Consider the following 21,650-nt stretch of genomic DNA (forward strand, 5'->3'; position numbering starts at 1 on the left):
CAAATTGAGCCACAATTTTGTGCGATTGTGAAACGGACCTACAATGGATCCATGGACCTACCACGTCCACTACTATGAAACAATACATCATAGGTTCAATTTCGTCTGTACTAACTACACGGTTATGTTTGTCAAATATCCTTGAGGTTACATTGGCTTTCGCGAATTTCGCATGACTCTAACCAAGGTCGCCTTTAACTTAGGCTGTTATGTAAAAGCGTTCTCATTTACGAATTTTATTCTATTTTACATATTTAGCTAATTAATAAGTAGGTATACTTACCTATCAGTATTAGATATCAGTAATTATCAATTCACAATGGAAACGTCAATAAAATAATCACTATGTAAAACCTAGGTTGTAGTGTGGGATAAATTCGGCTTGAATGAACCTTCGGAGATCATGTTGATCGTCCGAGGTTTAGGCGGTGTTCCAATTCTCTTCTGCATAATATTATAAATTGATTTATCAATATGGCGGCCATAATTTTCTTTACTTAAAATGTGACGATTTTTCGACAAAATACTACCTATGTGTGTTACACTTTTGTAATAGATTAGCCTGTAATCGTAGATATAAAACAGCGAAATAAATAAATAATATTTTGTCCATTGTTTCTAAGCAAAGTTATGTAGGTAGGTTTTAGCATAATTTTTTAAAACCAAATGTGCTCATTAATAACAGTAAAATAAAGTTTTAAATACCCATCTTAAGATATATTTCATATTATTTCGTCAAGCTAGCGTCGTAAGGCTCAAATTTGAACGCAAATGTTCTACAAAACAGTGTTTACTTCATACATTATTCATGCAAAATTAAATTGTGTCGATTTAATATCGGCTTCTTCATTCCGCATCCTCGTTTATGTCTTGTGTCAAGTGAAAACGAAAGTTTCAAAGCCTTTTTAAGGTCGCGAGTCACGCAACACTTCTAACGTTTGTAAATAAGTGAAGGTAAAAGGTCATAATCTTCCGCGCATCCATGAAAGTATATAATATAACGCAATACCTTACGTCATGTTACGCCTAAAATCACATGTGATTGGTGAAAATTATTCGGCATTTTAAATAGGCCAATCAGGGAAATCGATAGTACTAATGCTGAGTCATGATTGGTGGGAATTGTGTTAGAGGTGTTTTTCAGTTAAAGGTTGAAGACCTTCGATTGCTTATGAATTCCTAGTAACTGTTAGATATTTCATTAGGATTTTTTCAAGAAAAAAATAATATTTTGTTAGGTTTTTTGTTTTAAAATTGGTTATTGATATTTTGTTAACCTACACATTTATTAAATGGCATGTTAGTACTACATGCATAATAATATTCAATCCATAATTATTATATTATATTTTTCAAGAAGAAAATATTATGTTATTTATATTATATTTACTAGCTTCCGCCCGCAGCTTCGCCCGCGTGGATTTCGGGTTTCAAAAATGGAGAAGGTGCTCAATTTGTCGGCATGTTTTTTTAATTTATGGTGGTATGCAGGTGGTCCGATTGTCCGGTCAGGGTCTGATGATGGGATCCTGGTGAAATCGAAGGAACTTTTAACCATTAAGGTTGCACACGAAATGACGGAAGCTTAAAAAATGGAGTAACTTCTCCCGTTTTCCCAACATTTTCCATCACTGCTATGCTCCTATTAATTGTAGCGTGATGAAAAGTATACTATAACCAGCTCAGGAGTATGAAAAATAATTGTACCAAGTTAAGTTAAAATCCGTCGAGTAGTTTTTGTTTCTATAACGGTTATACAGACAGACAGACAAAAATTTTACTAATTGCATTTTTAGCATCAGTATCGATCCCTAATCACCCCCAGTTATTTTGGAAATATATTTCATGTACAGAATTGACCTCTCTACAGATTTATTATAAGTATAGATATGAAAAAGTAGCTCAAAAATTGTCCATAACGAAAACATGCATTTTAAAGTAAAACAAAAGAAATAATTTCGTGAAGCCAACCAAATAACTAATGATATATTAAATTTTGTGACTGTTCAATTTAGTCGGGTCCGCGATATCACTTTTGTTGAGTTTCAGAACGCGACATTACATTATTATATTCTGTGCTCCAACGCACACTGCTTTGATGTTAGGAACACACCTACATTGCTTAGACAACAGTGAACTTTATACAATAGCAATAAAGCTCAAATTGACTCTACGTATTAGTTAGAAAACGTTTGTATGGGAAATAGAAAAATGCTGTTTTGAGGATTTTCCCGGCAATTATTCGAATTTTTCTCACCTTTTAAATCTTCCCTAGACCTCCACGAATAATTCAAGACCAAGATAAGATAAATCCGTTCAGCCGTTCTCGAGTTTTAGCGAGACTAACGAACAGCAATTTATTTTTATATATATAGACTAGCTTCCGCCCGCAGCTTCGCCCGCGTGGATTTCGGGTTTCAAAAATGGAGAAGGTGCTCAATTTGTCGGGATGTTTTTTTAATTTATGGTGGTATGCAGGTGGTCCGATTGTCCGGTCAGGGTCTGATAATGGGATCCTGGTGAAATCGAAGGAACTTTTAACCATTAAGGTTGCACACGAAATGACGGAAGCTTAAAAAATGGAGTAACTTCTCCCGTTTTCCCAACATTTTCCATCACTGCTATGCTCCTATTAATTGTAGCGTGATGAAAAGTATACTATAACCAGCTCAGGAGTATGAAAAATAATTGTACCAAGTTAAGTTAAAATCCGTCGAGTAGTTTTTGTTTCTATAACGGTTATACAGACAGACAGACAAAAATTTTACTAATTGCATTTTTGGCATCAGTATCGATCCCTAATCACCCCCAGTTATTTTGGAAATATATTTCATGTACAGAATTGACCTCTCTACAGATTTATTATAAGTATAGATATGCAAAAGTAGCTCAAAAATTGTCCATAACGAAAACATGCATTTTAAAGTAAAACAAAAGAAATAATATCGTGAAGCCAACCAAATAACTAATGATATATTAAATTTTGTGACTGTTCAATTTAGTCGGGTCCGCGATATCACTTTTGTTGAGTTTCAGAACGCGACATTACATTATTATATTCTGTGCTCCAACGCACACTGCTTTGATGTTAGGAACACACCTACATTGCTTAGACAACAGTGAACTTTATACAATAGCAATAAAGCTCAAATTGACTCTACGTATTAGTTAGAAAACGTTTGTATGGGAAATAGAAAAATGCTGTTTTGAGGATTTTCCCGGCAATTATTCGAATTTTTCTCACCTTTTAAATCTTCCCTAGACCTCCACGAATAATTCAAGACCAAGATAAGATAAATCCGTTCAGCCGTTCTCGAGTTTTAGCGAGACTAACGAACAGCAATTGATTTTTATATATATAGATTAAATAAGTAATGTTATTATTATTATTATTATAACTGAATGAAAGAAAAATCCTACAAAATAATTGACTAGCCGTTATATTCCCATTCTGTGATCGAATACACGTAACATTAGAGATATTTTGCGACCTCTCACTATAAACATGAATAAAAACAAAACAATTCAAATTACACAACACGAACTTTTTCGAACAACATAATTTAGCACGATTGAATAAAATTACACCCGTTATGTGTATTAATTTGTATATTAGAGAACGTAAAACACATTCATACATATTCATAAACATTATATTTGTTAATATTTCGTTCACATTTCTTCTATTTTTTTCCTTATTTTGTTTGGAGCAAATCTCATCGTATCCGGTAATATTGAAATAACAACACAAGCTCTAACTTGGCATCCACATTTTAATTATCTTATTTCCGTTCCATGATGTGATAGAGTGTAAAGTCTACAATTATCATACTGTCTAAAAGTCCAAAAAGAATCGTTATACTGAGTCGTGTGTTTTGGAATTTAATATTATGAACCGGCGACAGCCTAATTGGGAGTAGAACGGACTGCTGAGACGAAGGTCTGCAGGTTCAAAACTCAAGGGCACGCACTTCTGACTTCTTAAAAGGTGATGTAGGTATTCTTTGTGTATTATAGCTTGATTGAATGGTGAAGGAAAACATCGAGAGGAAACCTGCATGTCTATGAGGTTCTCTATAAGAATTTTGAGGGTATGTGAAGTCAACCAATCTGCACTAGGCCAGCGTGGTGGACGAAGGCCTAATCCCTCTCAGTAATAGAATAAACCCATGCCCAGCAGCGGGACAGTACCAATAAAATAAAGGGTTGATATTATTATTATAATCCTATCAATTCTCACGTGGGCATTGATTCCACCTCCCAGTGTATCCTTCAAGTATATCATTACATAAAAAAATTAAATAACTGTTATTAAAAATTAAAATTACGAACAAAAGCTTCTAAATAAATCAAATTAATTAAATATCTAAAAGTTACTTTATCTGATTCTGTTCTCGACCCGCAAGAAAATAGAAAAAAGCAAGAAGAAAAGTATTCCCAGTTTTCATCTCGCGGGACTATTAAGTAAAGCCGTCAACTAACCGCAGCATCATATCAATTTGATGGTCCGATTGTCGGTGTGCGATATGGTTGCGTCAAGCGTCGTATGAGAAACGGATTTTATTACGTTTTGTATGGAAAACTAGATTTTGTTACGTGAGGTGTGAATGAATGAACCAATATGCGGAATATGTGGATGTTTTTCTGTCTGTATTTCAAGAAAAGTTCGTATCTAGCTTGTGTCTAACACTTCTGATTTCACGGGTTTCTAAATATGGAAAAAAAAAATATAAGCATCATGAATCTTTCCCCTTTCAGGTAGGTAGAAATGCTATGACATTCACATTTCGACAGCTATATTAGGCGGGAAGTCCGCAGCCGTCCCTAATGCGCCGAAGAGGGCCACATATATATAGTGTTAAGGAGTCGATGCGGCGGCCGTCCGTGTTTCCTTCTTTTCGAGTGGATTTCATGTCGGGTTGTAAGGCCGGGAAGACTAACAAAACTGCCCGGTCACCTCTGGTTAAGGCGGGGCGGTAGCACTTTAGGGCACGAAAAGTCGCGAAAAAGGTAATAACTAAATACGTACTTAATATGCAATTACTTTCTCTTACAATCACGAAGCAAAGCTGACAGCATGATATGTCGTGGTGTGCGGAAATAAGACGTTTCCTTAAAGATAATTTTAGTAATGTCTAGATTTTTCCCATGCCTTCTTCCGTACCTCAAAATATCCGAGGTCATTATGTCGGATGTAAAGGAAGCTGTAGCCGTCTAGGCATTCGATAATGAATAAATTATATTTTTTGATATTTTTATTAAAGTGGTTGTTTTACTGACCAGGATCTCATAAAGTCGATTATGTTCGCTAACAACCGGCATTTTATTTTGACTATGTCCCAGGATAGTTCGTAAATCAGCTTCTTGATAATAGTCTCTCTGTCTTAGCCCATTAACAACATTTCTTCTAGAATGTATTACGATATATTATAATTTGTCACCTTTCGGATGAAAAATATTGTTTACACTGTTTTCAAATTTTATTTTAGCCATAGATAAAAAAAAAAATTGTTTTTATAATTATTTTTAAACCTTTTCATTAGAGAACAATAAATAAGTTACTAACTTAACCGTAATTGAATTAAAATGTCAATATAAAATACCAGGCGATCAGCAGACCGCAGCAATTATTTCCACCACATTATTCACATTGTCTTGTTAGTGTCGTTGGCATTACGGCCGAATCGATTAATGCCTACTGGATAATACGCTACTCAATTTTACTCTTATGTTTTAATTTTGAACAAATAATAAATTATAATCGATTGTATCCACATAATGGTCAAGTGATTTTTGTTTCGTTCGTCAATATTTTAAGGTTAAAATTGTATTTTACGTAACACACATTTTAGAAAAATGCAAGCGAAAGTTAATAATGTATAAAAAAATCCCGTTTTTAGTGTTCCATACTTCTAAAAGAAATCTTTTGGGATTACTTTTCGTTCGTTAGTCTCTCTGTTAAGACCTTTTTTCTCAGGAACGCGAAGAGCACATCTCTTTAAGTTTTAAAAAATCTAACTTGGCAAGAATTCTTACGCCACATAAAAAGAAAAAAATCTGAAAACTAATAACAAATAAATAAAAAAGTTACTATTACAAATTTATTATTTGTAGTTAGTGCAATAGCCTTGACTAGGGATGGAACGGCAAAATTAAGTTTGAACATACATACTTAGATACATTACCCAAATTAGTCGAAGACAACACGGTTTTACTCACGTATAAAAAGTAGTCGGAATCGCCGACCAGTTTCGACCTATTAAGTAGGTCATCCTCAGGGGCGAGTGCTGAGGACGTCGCGTCGCGGAGGCCTCTCGATCACCTCTCTTTATTACACCTCTTTTTAATAATATTACATTACCCAAGTTTATATGAAAGCCTCAGTACGCGAGACCGACTCGCACTTCTCCGTATTTTTACCTTTTTTTGTAGCGTCATTCTTATAATGATTCTACTTTTAAACAGTTAACATCTGACTGCGCAAATCTTATCGAATATCGAAAAATAACAAGTTATATAAAAACTTTAACAGTTTGTTCAAAGTAACTTGACAAAAAGAAATGACATAATCGTCCGAGACTTGCTAAGCTCACAGTTCTTATGCAATAGATGACACTGCGATTTGAAAAAAGAACATGGGGTATCTGTCAACGGTTTCATTTGACATTAATATATAGATAATATGTCAAATGTCATTTCATTCATGTGATCGTGTTTTGTTTGCGAAATACTCATTTTAATTTTAAGATATTTGTAATTCACTTTAAAACTGATTAGAATTCTTGCAGGCGTGCAGAGATTTCTACGCGTGCAAAGCTGCAGGCAGAGAGTTAGTGCTTTGATACATTATATTATTCGTGCAGTTATATCTTTTATGTTGGATTCAAAGTTTTGACAAAGTTTGACCAAAGTAAAGACCAATGACGTTGGTGAATGTATAGTTTTAAACTAATAACATCAATATCATGTCTTATTTTTGTTGCATTGGCCTCCTTCGAGTGAAGGCGAGTTGTTAATAGTAACACATAACTGTGAACTATTTGTCAACTTTACCTTCTATGAATTTATGAGACCCTGGTACATACGTGTGAATTGGTTGGATTCTTTCACTAAAAAAATCATGATAGTTTTTGTAAAAACAATATTCACAAATTGGATGATAATAAATAGCATATTGAGTAACTTTTGAACGTTTTTGATTTTGGATGAAATTTTGTAATCGAATTCCATCATTTTTAGGCTTCTATACTGAACTAGTTGACCACATACCGCAATAAATTGAAATGAGCCAATATGGGTGATTTTTAATCACAATATTTCAGAAGGATTTCCGAAATAGTTATTTTTATGATTAAAGCAAATCAAGACTTTTGAGGTAGGATAGTCAAGTATAATTTGCACTTTGTCTTTTTAAACAATAGCTAGTGTTTGGTGATTGTAATTTTGGCGTACATTTGGAATGGCTTTTAAGCCATATTTGATAATACCCTGATTGGTATAAAACTTATTAATTATTGATTTGTTAGTAACCATACAAAATATACCATGTAAAGATGTATTACATCTTACATCACATACTTATATCATTAAATTCTGAAAAAAATAATACTTCGATCTTGGGACATAAAAAAGAACTTATGTCTCAGATTATTAAGATATTTCTAGATTATAATTACTTAGATACTAAAGTTTAACTATGACAATTTTGTCATCACAATTATCATTCTAGGTCGAACATTTTGAACCTAAGTGATGACCTTAATCACCCCACCTGCCGCTTCGGTGTTAAGTTGCATGGCTTACGAAATAAGCAGTTATGTTTGCCTAAAATTTTAACGAGCGTTGCAAATCGTTTAGAGATGCTTCTGTAAGTTGACAATATTTGATGAGGCAGGGTTGTCATTTGAAGACTACGATTTTTTCATTTTTTTTATATATGATAGTATGTCTCTATGGTATCGTAAGGTACAGCCATGGTCTAGTTTGGATACCCCTGGTAAATACATTGTTTTTAAAAAAAAATATTGTTGAACCGCTGTTAGTAACTGTAAAAAACATGTAATTTTTTAATAAAACTTTTTATGAGTGACATAAATATTGTTAGAACTCGTGAATTAATTATTTGTTAATTTTATTAAACACACGTGCCTTTAATCTTCAAAAGGGTTGGTGTTGGCAGAAACGCAACTGGTGCACCTATTTACCGCGCGTGCGTATTCCCTCCTATGATGTTATGGGGCGTCAAATGCGATTAATTTAGAAGATAAGATAGGATGGAAGTTCTTTTAACGTACATTTCAAATCAATAATAATAAATTGACCGCCTTTGACTTATTCTGCTTAGAGTTGGGTAGGACTCGACACGAAAAAGAGTTTGTAAGAGTAGCCTCATTTTAACATTGAGCCGGTACAATGTCGTACTTCAAATGAGCCGAATTTCGAAAGCGGTATGTCATGGAAATCTTATTTCGAGATAATCGAAGTTTTGTAAATATAGTTTTATAGTTTGGTAAGTAAAATTGATATAGAGAAACTCTTTTAAGGGTTTTTTTAACAAGTTCTAAACAAGATACCGTTATTTAGGTAACTTCATTGGATGGATTGTTTAAGCTATCTGACGACATAAAAATCTAGATGTTGATTTTTTTTGAGATACCGTTTTTGAGTATAGCACGGCAGTTAATTGCCCTCTTGATAACCACGGCAGAATGACCAGCCTTTATTCCATTAAACGCAGACACCAGTCCTTAGCCAGAACTAAATTATTTAAAAAACTCTGGGCCTAATAAGCCACGCTTCCATCAACGTCACTTTGCATTAGCGAATTGCGAAATTTCCCGCGTAATTGTGTATTGTAGTTTGCTCTCATGAAGTACGTACAGTCGATTTTATCTCCGATGTTAATTAATCCTTGACATGCTATATTCCATTTTTCTAATGCTATGTTTTTTGATTCAATAAATATAGAATGAATGTCGTCTTTTGTTTATGTTTGTGATCCTTAAATTTTTGTTAGCTTAATTTGTTGTGATCGGTAGACCAAAATCCGATTTTCATTTTTTTTTTAATTAAAGGCTAACCCCGTTATTCATAAACGTTATTTATCTAAAGACGTAGCATTGCTGCGATAACAAGTCTGTTTTTTAGTGCTGACGGCATGGCAGCCTTCGCAGTGCGTAGACATAGGGCCATTGTGATTGGCTAATATTGAGATACAACTTTAATCTAGTTGGCTGTCAGATAAACAAAGCTGAACAAACAGCGAGCTGTCAGATAAATAAAGCTGAGAAACAGACTTGTTATCACAGCAATGCTCCTTCCTTGGATAAATAATGTCTATGAATAAGAGGCTAAGCTTGTAATATGGTCAAACTGAATTGTGAAAGCAATAGAAGTAAGAACATAGTACAATTTAGACCCCTAACCCAATATAATCTACAGAAATTTAGTGCTAGGCTTAATTTGGTGTTGCCTATGCTGACTTGCGGTTCAGACAACCCAAATAATATGTTTAAAACATTATTAAATGGTATTACAAACATATTTAATAAAACATGTAGTGTAAAATCAGTGCCACTAAAAAATAAAATATCATTCAGTGCTTGGGCAACAAACGGTATTAGACGTAGTAGAGATGTTCTCTATGAATTATATGACAGAAGGTCCTTTACACCCAATGTCGAATTTAATAATTATGTGAGAACATACTCTCAAATTTTTAAACGTGTATGTAGGTATGCTAAAGCTGCCTATATCAGTAGTCATATTAAAAACTCAGATAATAGAATTAAAACTACTTGGAAAATTATTAATACTGAAACTGGCAAAAATAAAACTAATGACAAGATTTTATTGAACATTAATGACGAGCTAGTTTCAGATAAATATAGAATAGCTAATTACTTTGAACATTTTTTTACTAACATACCTTTTCAAACGACAAAATGTCTGCCATCCTCACCAGGGGCAGCTGAGTCGTTCTTAAAACAAAATGTTGATCTGTCGATTCCAAATTTCGAATTTGAGTTTGTTACGCACTCTGATATAATAAAAGTATTTAAGAGCTTAAACATAAAAAGCACTGAAGACCTATGGGGTTTATCTGTTAAAGCGTTGCAGTCAGTAATAGACAACATTGCCCCAATTCTTGCGGAAATCTTTAACTGCTGCGTCAGAGACGGCATATTTCCTGATCTTATGAAGGTTAGTAAAGTAGTACCAATTTTTAAAGCAGGTTGTTCTAACACCCCTCTAATTTCAGACCTATTTCTATTTTACCAGCCTTAAGTAAGGTATTTGAAAAACTAATGCTTAACCAAATGCTGGTGTTTTTAATAAAAATGGGATCTTACATAATAGACAATTCGGCTTTACAAAAGGCAGATCCACGCAAGATGCTGGACGTGCTTTAGTCAAAGCTGTGTTAGATGCTTGGGAGGGATCCCAGGATGCACTGGGGGTCTTTTGTGATCTTTCCAAGGCATTCGATTGCGTCGATCACAAAACCCTCATTTTAAAGCTTCATTATTATGGTATTAGAGGAATTGGACTTAAACTAATATCTTCATATTTATCAGGTCGAAATCAAAAGTATTTATCGACAACGTCTCCTCTGCCGGGTCCGCAGTTAGAATTGGGGTTCCCCAGGGTTCCATATTGGGTCCATTCCTATTCTTAGTTTACATAAATGACCTGCCTTACATGGTTGATAATATGGCAGATGTAGTATTGTTCGCTGACGACACTTCGATTATTTTTAAGTTAAATAGAAGTACTTAGTTTGATTTCTGACTGGTTCTCTTCTAATAATTTACTTTTAAATGCCGCAAAAACGAAATGTGTCAGATTTTCGTTACTGAATAAAAAAAAGGAACTAAATATTGATTTAGATGGGGATAAATTAGAATTAGTTCCCTCAACGGTCTTCCTCGGGGTTTCAATCGATAGTAAATTGCAATGGGGCCCCCATATTCAAAAAAATTCTAGTAAACTGAGCTCTGCCGTGTTTGCTATTAGAAAGATTAGACAATTAACTGACGTGGCTACGGCAAGGCTAGTGTATTTTGCATACTTACACAGCATTATGTCCTATTGTATTCTTCTGTGGGGCTCTGCTGCAGATCTGCAGACCATTTTTATCTTGCAGAAACGAGCGATTAGAGCTATTTACAACCTTCGCTCTCATGATTCCCTTAGGCAAATGTTTAAGGAGGTGAATATACTGACTTTGCCGGCCGAATATATTTTTCAGAATATAATGTACGTACGTAAAAACCTTAGTACTTTTATTAAAAACAGTGACTTGCATAGTCTAAATACCAGAAATAAAAATAAATTGGTTGTCCCTAATCATAGGCTCTGTAAAACCAATAAATCTTTCTTAGTTAATAGCATTAAGTTCTATAATAAACTTCCCTTCGAAATTACCAATTTGACCGAACAAAAATTCAAGTGTTATGTTAAGCGTGAATTAATGTGTAAAGGATACTATACTGTATCTGATTACCTTAATGATAAGACGGTTTGGAAAGTTTGTCCTGCACACAATGACCCACCATGTTAGCACACATTAGTAATTAATTAACTGCCTAAAATGTCTTTGTTACATGTCTCACATGCTTTTTTATTAAATAATGACATTTCTATAGTTCTAATTTGACATAATCATATCATATCTTAATGAAATGTAATTTTTGAAAGACGACCACCCGATCATGTTGTGTTTGCCTGTTCAATATCACTATTTTTTTTCTTTTCTCATGATTGAAAACTATGATTGTAAATGTAGGCGAATGCACGCTGTACGCCGTTATTTAAGTATGAATCTATGTTCTCTTTTATTTGCTATCGCTAATTTTATTTTATGCCGCTCCAGGTTTCGTCGATTGGATTTCATCTTATCCCATGTTAACGGTGATGTGCGTGCATTAGCTTATATAACTATTGTGACTATGTACAAGAAAGACTTGGAAAAAATACAAAAGAAGTACTGAACAATTGATGACAAAAAGAAAGCCCAGAGTTTCTTTCTGCCTTTCTTCTTCGGGTAGTCATCACTTAGGTAGCTAGTGAAAGGCTGGTAGGTTAGCTAGGTTAGGGCTCATGTCCTCGCCGGTGAGGATCGCGACGCGTTACCCTTCTATTCCCCCTACTTGCCAGCCCGAGCTGGTTACTTCGGTTTGTACCTAGTCTTTTGTATAAACTTTATCCCTAATTTAAAATCTCCATAGTTATATAAGTGATTTTAATAGTTGTTTAGAAATAATAATTATTCTTATTCTTTGTTTTGACGTATCATAAGTGCAACTTTGTTCGCCTACGTGATAAATAAAGTATTTTATTTTATTTTATTTATTTATATAGAGCGGGTATTAGGAAGATTCACACACAATAACATTTCGTTCTTGCGAGCACTCAATCTCCAGTGAAAACTAAAATGCAATTTAAAATACTTCATATCAGATGTTAATATCCAGTATGCCCAGGTAATGCTCGCTGGGGGTAGGTCTCTTATATGTAAAAGTCCGCCTGGGTAGGTACTACCGCAATGTCTAATTCCGCGGCTAAGCAGCAGTATATAGTTACTGTTGTGTTCCGGTTTGAAGGACATTATAGGCAGTGTAACTACTGGACATATAAGACAACTTCTCATGTCTCGGAATTATGGGCGGTCGTATCGCTTACCATCAGGCGAACGGCAAAACGTCTCATCATTCAAAGAAATAAAAAATAAAAGATGTCCCTGGTCATTCCAGATGCTGAGATGGTGTGCAGCGCTGGCTCTGTGCGCGCTAGTTGTGAGCGCCGCAGATACTACCTCCAGATTCCGTAAGTATTATTCTTACTACCTATACTAAAACATCTGTGCCCTCTGGTATTGTAGATGTTCGTGGGCGGTGATCATTTACCATCGGCTGAACGGTATGCTCGTTAGCCTATAAACAAAAACATAATGCTTGATATTGCATTCGTAAATGAGATCAAAGAAAGATCTAGAATTAGTTAGCGCACCGCCGAAGCGTTTTATTTTTGCACCGAATGCTAGTAATGTTATGTTTCAAATAAATATTTTATTATTATTATAATAAAACAATACTTTGTAATTCAAGGTGTTGATGTTGTTTCTACTGTTTATGGGCGGTCGTATCGCTCACCATCAGGCGAACGGCAAGCTCTTGTCATACAAAGCAAAAAATGAGTATATAAAGCCTTTTTATCCCCAAAGGGGTAGGCAGGTGTAATTTCTGAACCCATCTTTGGCCCTGTATTCCGTGATAGGGAGCGAGCCTATCAAACCTGACTAGCATTAGGAGTTGATCTCCTGGTGGTAAGATCGTCCGTAAATATACATTATAAAAGAATTCTACTTGATTCTATAAGATATACGGAACAGAAAATTAATTGAAAGGTCTTGATTATTCTAGATAATAAAGCCACAGGAAAATTGGTGCGTAAGTTATTTCGGGTCACTGGCTTATAAATGATGATCAAATCAGTCATCTGATTACAAATGCCGTCTACCCATAAACATTAAAAATAGCAGACGTTTATTTATTTATTTATATTTTTTACATTAGTTTAAATGATTGTATCTACTTATATCTTACTTTTCTGTTTTTTACAATGTTGCATTTTTTTACCTCCTTATATAGGTCCTATTCATATTATTAGCGAAACAAAAAATTTAATTCTCAACATTAAATTTACTAAATTATAAAGGTTCATCATGTCCATTATATGTGACATGAAAGGCCTTTGCATTGTAACATTTAAAAAGACGCATGTATTTTTAGAAATAGAAAAATATACGCGTCGATTTAATTACATAAAAACTTTGTTATCAATGTACATATATGAAAAATTGGTTTCGGTAGTTGTTACTGTATTATAATAGTGTGTATGTGTATATTGACTTTTACTCGTAAAATTTTACGATAGTGACCTTTTTAAATGTTTTATGGTATATTCTTGCAGAACAACGAAAGTCAAGGTCTAGGAACGGTATGTACACAGATGTATACGGTCTCTTACAAGTGGCTTGTTGAAAATTTAACTAAATTTTATATTCAGTTAAAATATATTATACTTTTGATTAGATATTCCTCTCCCCATCTAACGTTTCCGGCTTTATATGATAGAATACTCTAGAATCTAAATTGAATATTTACGATATAGTTTCATGTTGCCAGTAACATTATTTTAATAATCTTTTTTCTTTATAATTTATTCAGCAGAATTTCCTTAAGCAGTTTTAGTATACTGTCCTTCAAGTCTAGTATAAAAATATAATTTTCAACAAGTCCAACCGGGTTACAATAACACTAAACTCACAACGATCACTATATTTACATGACAATTGCTTATTTATATCACATATCACCGAGCGTCAAAACGCTTCGATTAACCGCTGCGTTTATTTTACCATGTGGATAAGGTCCCTAAGGGAGGTCACTACACCGTTAACGCCATCTATTCATGCTCAGCTAATTTAATTTTAAATAATAAGTCCGCCTATAACACAGCATTTATTTAAAATATTCACTTTCAATATTCATTCAGATTTGTATAATATTGTTTTTTTTATTACGTAATCTGGATATAATTATACATCGTTAACAACTAAGATCAAATAGGTTTTTATTAATTACGTAATCTAAAAAAAATATACATGGTTACTAAGATCAAATAAATTATTAAGGTGTTTTTAATAACTTATGAAGCTGAGGTTTGATTTATTAATAATTTTGATGAGGCTCTGTCCGTATGAAATAGTTTTTCCGGGGATGAAAAATAGCCTATAGCACTCAGAAGTAATGTAGCTTTCTGTTAGTGAAAAAAAATTCAAAATCGGTTCAGTAGTTCCTGAGATAAGGGCGTTCGTACAAACATACTCTTCATCTTTATATATTAGTATAGATATACTACTTTACTATATCCGTCAAGTAGAATACTAAATATCAACCCGTTTGGAAATTGTATTTAATCATTTTTTTTTAGTGTATTATCTATACATTTGATTTATTTCTTTTTTTATATAATACTTAGTAACTTATACTATACTGTACACAGATTATTGATTCAGGATACTACGGTGGCAATCGCTAAGGCAGTAATTCAAAACAACCAAATTTTTATTATTGGTTTGGAGACGTTAAACGAACTTTCTTCCTATCTAGGTTTCATACATCGACGTAAGTTGGAAATGCATTTTCTTGTTTGATTAACAGCAGTAAGATAAGATAATCTAATAGGCCATGTAATGGAACAGAACGGCTTTTTCTGCCTTACTGCCTTCTCAATTACCACGTAATAGTCATACATACTAATTGATCAAAAAAAGGTTGAAAATTATAAGAACAGATACATTTCATACATTATGCAGTGCAAGAGAAAATAAATCAAATTTGTCTGAAGTAAGACAGGCAAGGGAAAATAAATTCTAAGCGTAACACAATAAGGTCACAAGATCACGCGAATTCTTAATCACTTTGTTAATTGTGGACGAATTGGGTCGCAAAGTTGCCTCAGCGTGTGAAGTCTGTAAAAACGTGTGCCCAAACAATTGGTTATGCCAATAGTTACCTTAGCAATGGGTATAGTTAGAAAGAAAACAGCTGAACTGGTGGTAGGTCTTTTATATGTGAGAGTCCGCCAGGGTAGGTACTACTGCAATGTCTATTTCTGCCAAGCAGCAGTGTGTAGTCATTGTTGTGTTCCGGTTTGAAGGACATTGTAGTCAGTGTAACTATTGGACATAATAAGACTTAACAACTATATCTCAGGATGGCGAGCGCATTGGAATACCAAACAATACTTTGTAATTCAAGGTGTTGGATGGTGTTTCTAATGTTTGTGGGCGGTCGTATCGCTTGCCATCAGGCGAATGCTCGTCTCGTCATTCAAAGCAATAAAAAAAAGCTGAACCAAACCAGTTCTTCAAAACATCTGTAACGGGAAAATAATGTAGGCTTAAACGAAAATCTTTAATTGTAGTTTATTAGAGTGAAGTCTTGTAGAGGAAATTTAGTATGTCGAGGTTTTTGTTCAGCTATTTTTGTACTTGAATGTACAATATATAAAATATTTCACGCCCAATCAAATATTATGCATACTTTCAATTCACTTTCACTGTTTATTTAGAAATTTCTATATTGTTTTAGTTTCGCGTGTTTCGAATTGGTGTTTAAACGGGTATTTAATTGTTTTTTTTTTGCTTTTATTAAATACGATTTTGTATATATCATATAGAGTTTATTATGTTTGTACATAGGTGATAACTTAGTTTGTTTATATAATATTAATGTCACGTTATTTATATCACTTACTTTAATTGCTTTGAATTTTCAAATTTTCTGATTAATGTTTTAGTTGTCCATTCTTTCATGATTTGTTCTCATTTTGTAATATCTCGCTCTTTCATTGTTGCTAGCTTTCGTTTATTGTTGTTTCTTCTTTATCTTTCTCCTTTATCTCTTCAATATTAAACTTATTAGAACTTGATTCTGATTTTCCTCTTCAAACTCACATTCTTCTATTTATTAATGTAGTTGTGGCTGTATCTCGCTTACTGTTTTCTCGTCATTATTTACTTCTTCTACAGCTTCCTTTAACTCTTTAGTAACTTGACATTACTTCGTATTAACGTTACTTGATTCTTCTTGACAGCTTACAGCGACAGCTGCTTCCTTTTCGATACTAATAGTCGCTTTCTATTTGTTCCTGGTGCAATCGGAGCATCTACTGCATTGAGTAGTTAGAAGGTGCAGTTCCTTACTAAGTGGCTTTCAATTTGTTTCTGGAGCTATCAGTTGTAGTTTTGAAGGTTTCGGCATATGAAATCGTTGTTCCTGACCAAGGTCTGGTTTCCAGCTAATCTGCAGTCGCACCAGCAGGCGGATATGGATGAGATGGTCGGGAACCTGCTGCATTGGATCCAAGGGTTGTACCAGCAGAGGAGTAGGAAAGGTCCGAATGATTTACCGTTTTAAGAATGTCTTTAATCTTTTTGAAAGGTCACCGGTCTTAGTTATTGTTTAATTTGTGAGAGGCACTAGTATTATAATAGATGTTAAATATACAGTAAGTAGGCATTTATTACGGTCATAAGTAAATGTTGTGTTACGTCACAAAATTATCATTATCACGCTGTAATTAAGAATAATTTGAATGGTTAAATAGTGGAAAACTCCATATTATTGGTAAAATTTAGCACTGCACGCACTGGCACTCGCTTTGTGGCATTTAGAGGGAGCGCGCTGCGGAAAATAAAATTGCGTGACGTTTTGATTACATACATTCTGGATATAATTATAGTTGCCAAAACTTGGAGAGTAAGTACAGTTAGCCATAACACCGCCTTTAAACACTTTTGTGTTTATAAACAATTGTTTTTTCTTCACTACAATAAACTTCAAAGGATTTAGTACATTTTAGATAAAGAAAAAACAATATTTCGATTGTGTTTAATGTGTAGAAATGTTTTGAAGAATTTCTTGAGGTACTGTTGTGGCTGACTATATGTCTAGAATGTAAATAATCAAAAATCGCGTACATACAAAAAGATAATGCGCGCTGGCCCTTAGAGCTCTCAATTGTATTTTAATATTACTTATTATATATTCCAGCTCGTCAATACTTCGGCGGTAAGCCCGAGAAGCCCAGACCGTTCGAGCCAGCGAGCTACCTGCCTCCTGTGACCGGCTACCCTCCCGCAGGATCTCGCCCCACTCCCCCCTACATCGAAGGAACCCTACCCAGCATTCCCAGCATCCCCACTTACCAACCAAGTCAACCTGATACTTCCTTCCCATCTGAAACCCCTTACAGGCCCAGTCAGCCTGACCAGACTTTCTCTCCAAGCCCACCATCTTATCAGCCAAGTAAACCTTTCTCACCTACTTACCAACCTAGTCAGCCGACGGTCCCGTCTTATCCTAGTCAACCTAGCCAGCCATCTCAGCCTTCCTACCAACCATCCCAGCCATCTTACCAACCGACCCAGTCTACGTCCCCGAGCTACCAACCGTCACAGCCTGGATACCCACCAAGTTCGTCTTACCAACCTCCCCAACCCGGATCATCGTTCCAAACTCCTCAACCGGGATCTTCTTTCCAACCTTCACTGCCTGGATCGTCTTTCCCACCATCTCAGCCAGGATCATCTTTCCCGCCTTCCCAACCCGGCTCTTCCTTCCAACCTTCCCAGCCTGGATCATCATACCAGCCTTCGCAGCCAGGTTCCTCATACCAGCCCACATCTCCATCATACCAACCGAGCCAGCCAATTATACCTGAAGACACTACTCGTCCACCTTACGTTTCTGAGGGTAGTGGTTCTGAAATCGTTGGTATCACGCAAGGACCATCGATCCCTGATGATGACGAAGATCGCCACCCGCCCCATATCCACGCTATTACGGTGGACTGCGGTAAAGAAATGATGACAATTAATATTGAGTTCAATAAGGCTTACAACGGCATCATCTACTCCCAAGATCATTTCAACGAGCCCGAATGTGTCTACGTCAGAGAGAATTCCAACCAGATCAAATATTCTTTCACTGTCAGCCTGAATACATGTGGTACGAGATTTTTCAGCGACTTCCAAAACGAAGGCCAGGCTTACTTAGAGAATGTGCTGGTCCTGCAAAATGAGGCTGGAATTCAAGAAGTCTGGGACCATATTCGAAGAGTCAGATGTTTGTGGGAAGGCAACCTAACCAAACAACTTGTTTCGTCTTTGAGTGTTGGTATGTTGAACCAGATTACAAGCAACTTCAGCGGAGATACGGCCATGGCGCGCTTGGACATCCAGACTGGACGTGGACCCTTCGCCCCTGAAGCTAATGGACTGGTCAAGATTGGAGAAACTATGACTTTGGTGGTGTCTGTAACTGGTGATGCTGGATTCGATATCCAAGTTAAAGAATGTATTGCTCGCGACTCAGGCAGCCGTCATGTTGTACCGCTGACCGATAGCGATGGTTGTGTCCTTAAGCCTAAACTGTTCGGTGCCTTCCAAAAGACCAGGGAGACAGGAAACACTGGAGCTTCAATCATTGCCTACGCGTTCTTCAATGCCTTTAAGTTCCCTGATGAAATGGACCTGGTTATCCAGTGTGATGTTGAGCTTTGCAAGACTGATTGCGACGTTTGCCCGAACCCTGGAAGCTTGGACCCTAAGAGGAGGAGAAGAGATGTTATCCATATTGGAAACAGGACGGAAGAGCCAATGACTACCATCAGCAAAGGTTTGAAGGTGGTCTTCGCAGAGGATTTGCCTGAACCCTCTGGTGTATGCTTATCATCATCAGCTGCTATATGGGGATCGGTGATGGTACTCCTAGGGTCCTTGATGAGCAGCATTGTAGTGTCATACTGCTGGCAAAGATCGAGAGCATCCGTTAAATTTTCTTAATCAAACTAAACAAAACAGATTTTGGTCAATTCCAAGTGACATGTAATATTTGTGAATTTTTGTTATTTGAAAAATAGTACAATATCTATTAGTACAAAATGGCGGGAGACAGAAAAACGCATATAGATAACAAAAAAAAAACATGTCACTGTAAAAAAAAATATCGTGTACGACTCTGAAACGGACACTGCCAGATAAAAAATAAGTATTATATACTTAGCATTACGAAATCTCCGATGAAATTTCAAAAATATAAATATATTTGATTTTTAACGTTGGGCCGATGGAGATTACCCCTTAGGTTATTAAGTATTTAAAACTAAGCTGTAACATGAAATAAACATTTTTCTAACTTATTTACTTCTCTTCTGTAAATATTAGTTAAGTTTTCTTTTGTAAAAATTTTAAATAAACTTTTTTAACAATACCCTGTTATTTCATTGTATTTGTATTGCCTTGATAAACAAAATTATACTTTCTTTCATGTTCAATAAGGGCGCTTTAAAGTAATGGGTGAATTTAAAGAGTGAAAACATTAAATAGGTCAAAACATAAAAAAAAAGTATTTTTAACATCCATGAAATTACGTTTATATATCAATAAAATGGGATTCATGTTTGAATATCAATAATATTCATAAAATGTGTATTGTAGTAATCTATTGCACACAATGCATAATTTGGAAGCAAAAGCGCCATCTGTGTACGCTTTTATAAAACTACTACCCAAACGACACAACTATAGTGTTATAACTTGTTCATAGATGGCGTTATTGATAGCTTTTCTATATACGGCAAAATACGGAATGTAAGTTACATCACACATTTGTAGTTAGATACTGTAATAAATAATAAATAAAAAGCGGGATGTTTATTATTCCTTTCATAGTAAATAACATTAAAGATAAGTAAAAACCAACATACATAAGTAGTGAATAAACTGAATCTTTGTCTGTTCGTCTCTCTTTGTATTTATAAGAAAATATCCTAAATCTTTAATAAATAATTAAACACTTTCGTTTAAAGCACACACTCACGTCTTTTATCCCCAATAGGGTAAGCAGAGGCACAACTTATGTATTAATTGTTTACCAAGTGTATTGCATGCCATAGCGTGGTACAGGGCGAGCCCATCGCCCTATCTGACTGAAATTAGAAAAACATAAAGAGAACATGTATTTGCACTAAATGAGTGGTAAACATAATCACTACATAGTATAGAACAAAGTCGCTTTCTCAGTCCCTACCTTTGTATGCTTAAATCTTTAAAACTACGCAACGGATTTTGATGCGGTTTTTTTTTAATAGATAGAGTGATTCAAGAGGAAGGTTTATATGTATAATAACATCCATTAAATAGTGGAGAAATGTTGCACCCATGCGAAGCCGGGGCGTGTCACTAGTTTACAATAAATTCAAGTACTTATGAGGTAGGGGCAAAAATACAACTTTATAGTTAGAGGTAACCTAGAGACAAAAGTACTCAGATACTTATCCAATGTAGATGATATAAGCAAAAAACCAGTATGCATCTTATTAGGCAAAAAAAAAAAATATTTTTACAATCTTCTGGCAAATTTTTGGACGCAATTTTCTCCGGCGAGCTTTTATGGCGGGCGATTAACTAGCGCCATCTTTGGTCCATTTTGTTATTTTTTTGCGGGGAAAAACGCGCTATCGCTAGCAGCACGTGGGAGAGTGGATCGCTTACACGGGAGTATAGCAACATCCGAACGAGCATTGGACCGAGTCTCTAACCTATACACCTTACACCGGCATACAGTGGCGAAGAGTGAAAACAATCGAAAGGGAACACAACACAACATATATAATAATATCAGCCCTGTATTATATACTTGCCTATTGCTGAGCACGGGCCTTCTCTGCTACTGAGAGGGATTAGGCCTTAGTCCACCACGCTGGCCTAGTGCGGATTGGTAGACTTCACACACCTTCGAAATTCCTATAGAGAACTTCTCGGATGTGCAGGTTTCCTCACGATGTTTTCCTTCATATGAGTAATAATATGCATTAATGCGGTCTGATAGTTTTAATGATTTAGATTTTACACAAATATATTTTTTTTATTTATTTATAATTATGAAAGGGAAGCCAGCAGGAATCGGATTATTAGGACCCTTCATCATTGCCGGTATACCAACTAAAACTCACACTTGCATTCTTCGGCATATACGGGACTACCCCGGGGAATAGGTCCAGCGCCCGATTGTCAT

At 35.2% G+C, this 21,650-nt stretch overlaps 1 protein-coding gene across 2 annotated transcripts in view; it reads left to right on the forward strand.

Annotated features, from left to right (window-relative positions):
• Window positions 1-19,844, forward strand: part of LOC115443210 — a 31,601-nt gene extending 11,757 nt beyond the window's left edge. The window contains exons 3-6 of one of the 2 annotated variants that reach the window (XM_037442881.1): window positions 12,756-12,828; window positions 13,975-14,001; window positions 16,870-16,965; window positions 17,625-19,844. In XM_037442881.1, the coding sequence (XP_037298778.1) occupies window positions 12,756-12,828; window positions 13,975-14,001; window positions 16,870-16,965; window positions 17,625-19,417 (1,989 nt within the window). In that variant the 3' untranslated portion in view covers window positions 19,418-19,844. The remainder of the gene's footprint in view (window positions 1-12,755; window positions 12,829-13,974; window positions 14,002-16,869; window positions 16,966-17,624) is intronic. The other variant, XM_037442883.1, reaches the window with a different exon arrangement.
• Window positions 19,845-21,650: the final 1,806 nt, after the last annotated feature.

Source organism: Manduca sexta, chromosome 4 (assembly GCF_014839805.1).
Source record: "Manduca sexta isolate Smith_Timp_Sample1 chromosome 4, JHU_Msex_v1.0, whole genome shotgun sequence".
Lineage (NCBI taxonomy): Eukaryota > Metazoa > Arthropoda > Insecta > Lepidoptera > Sphingidae > Manduca > Manduca sexta.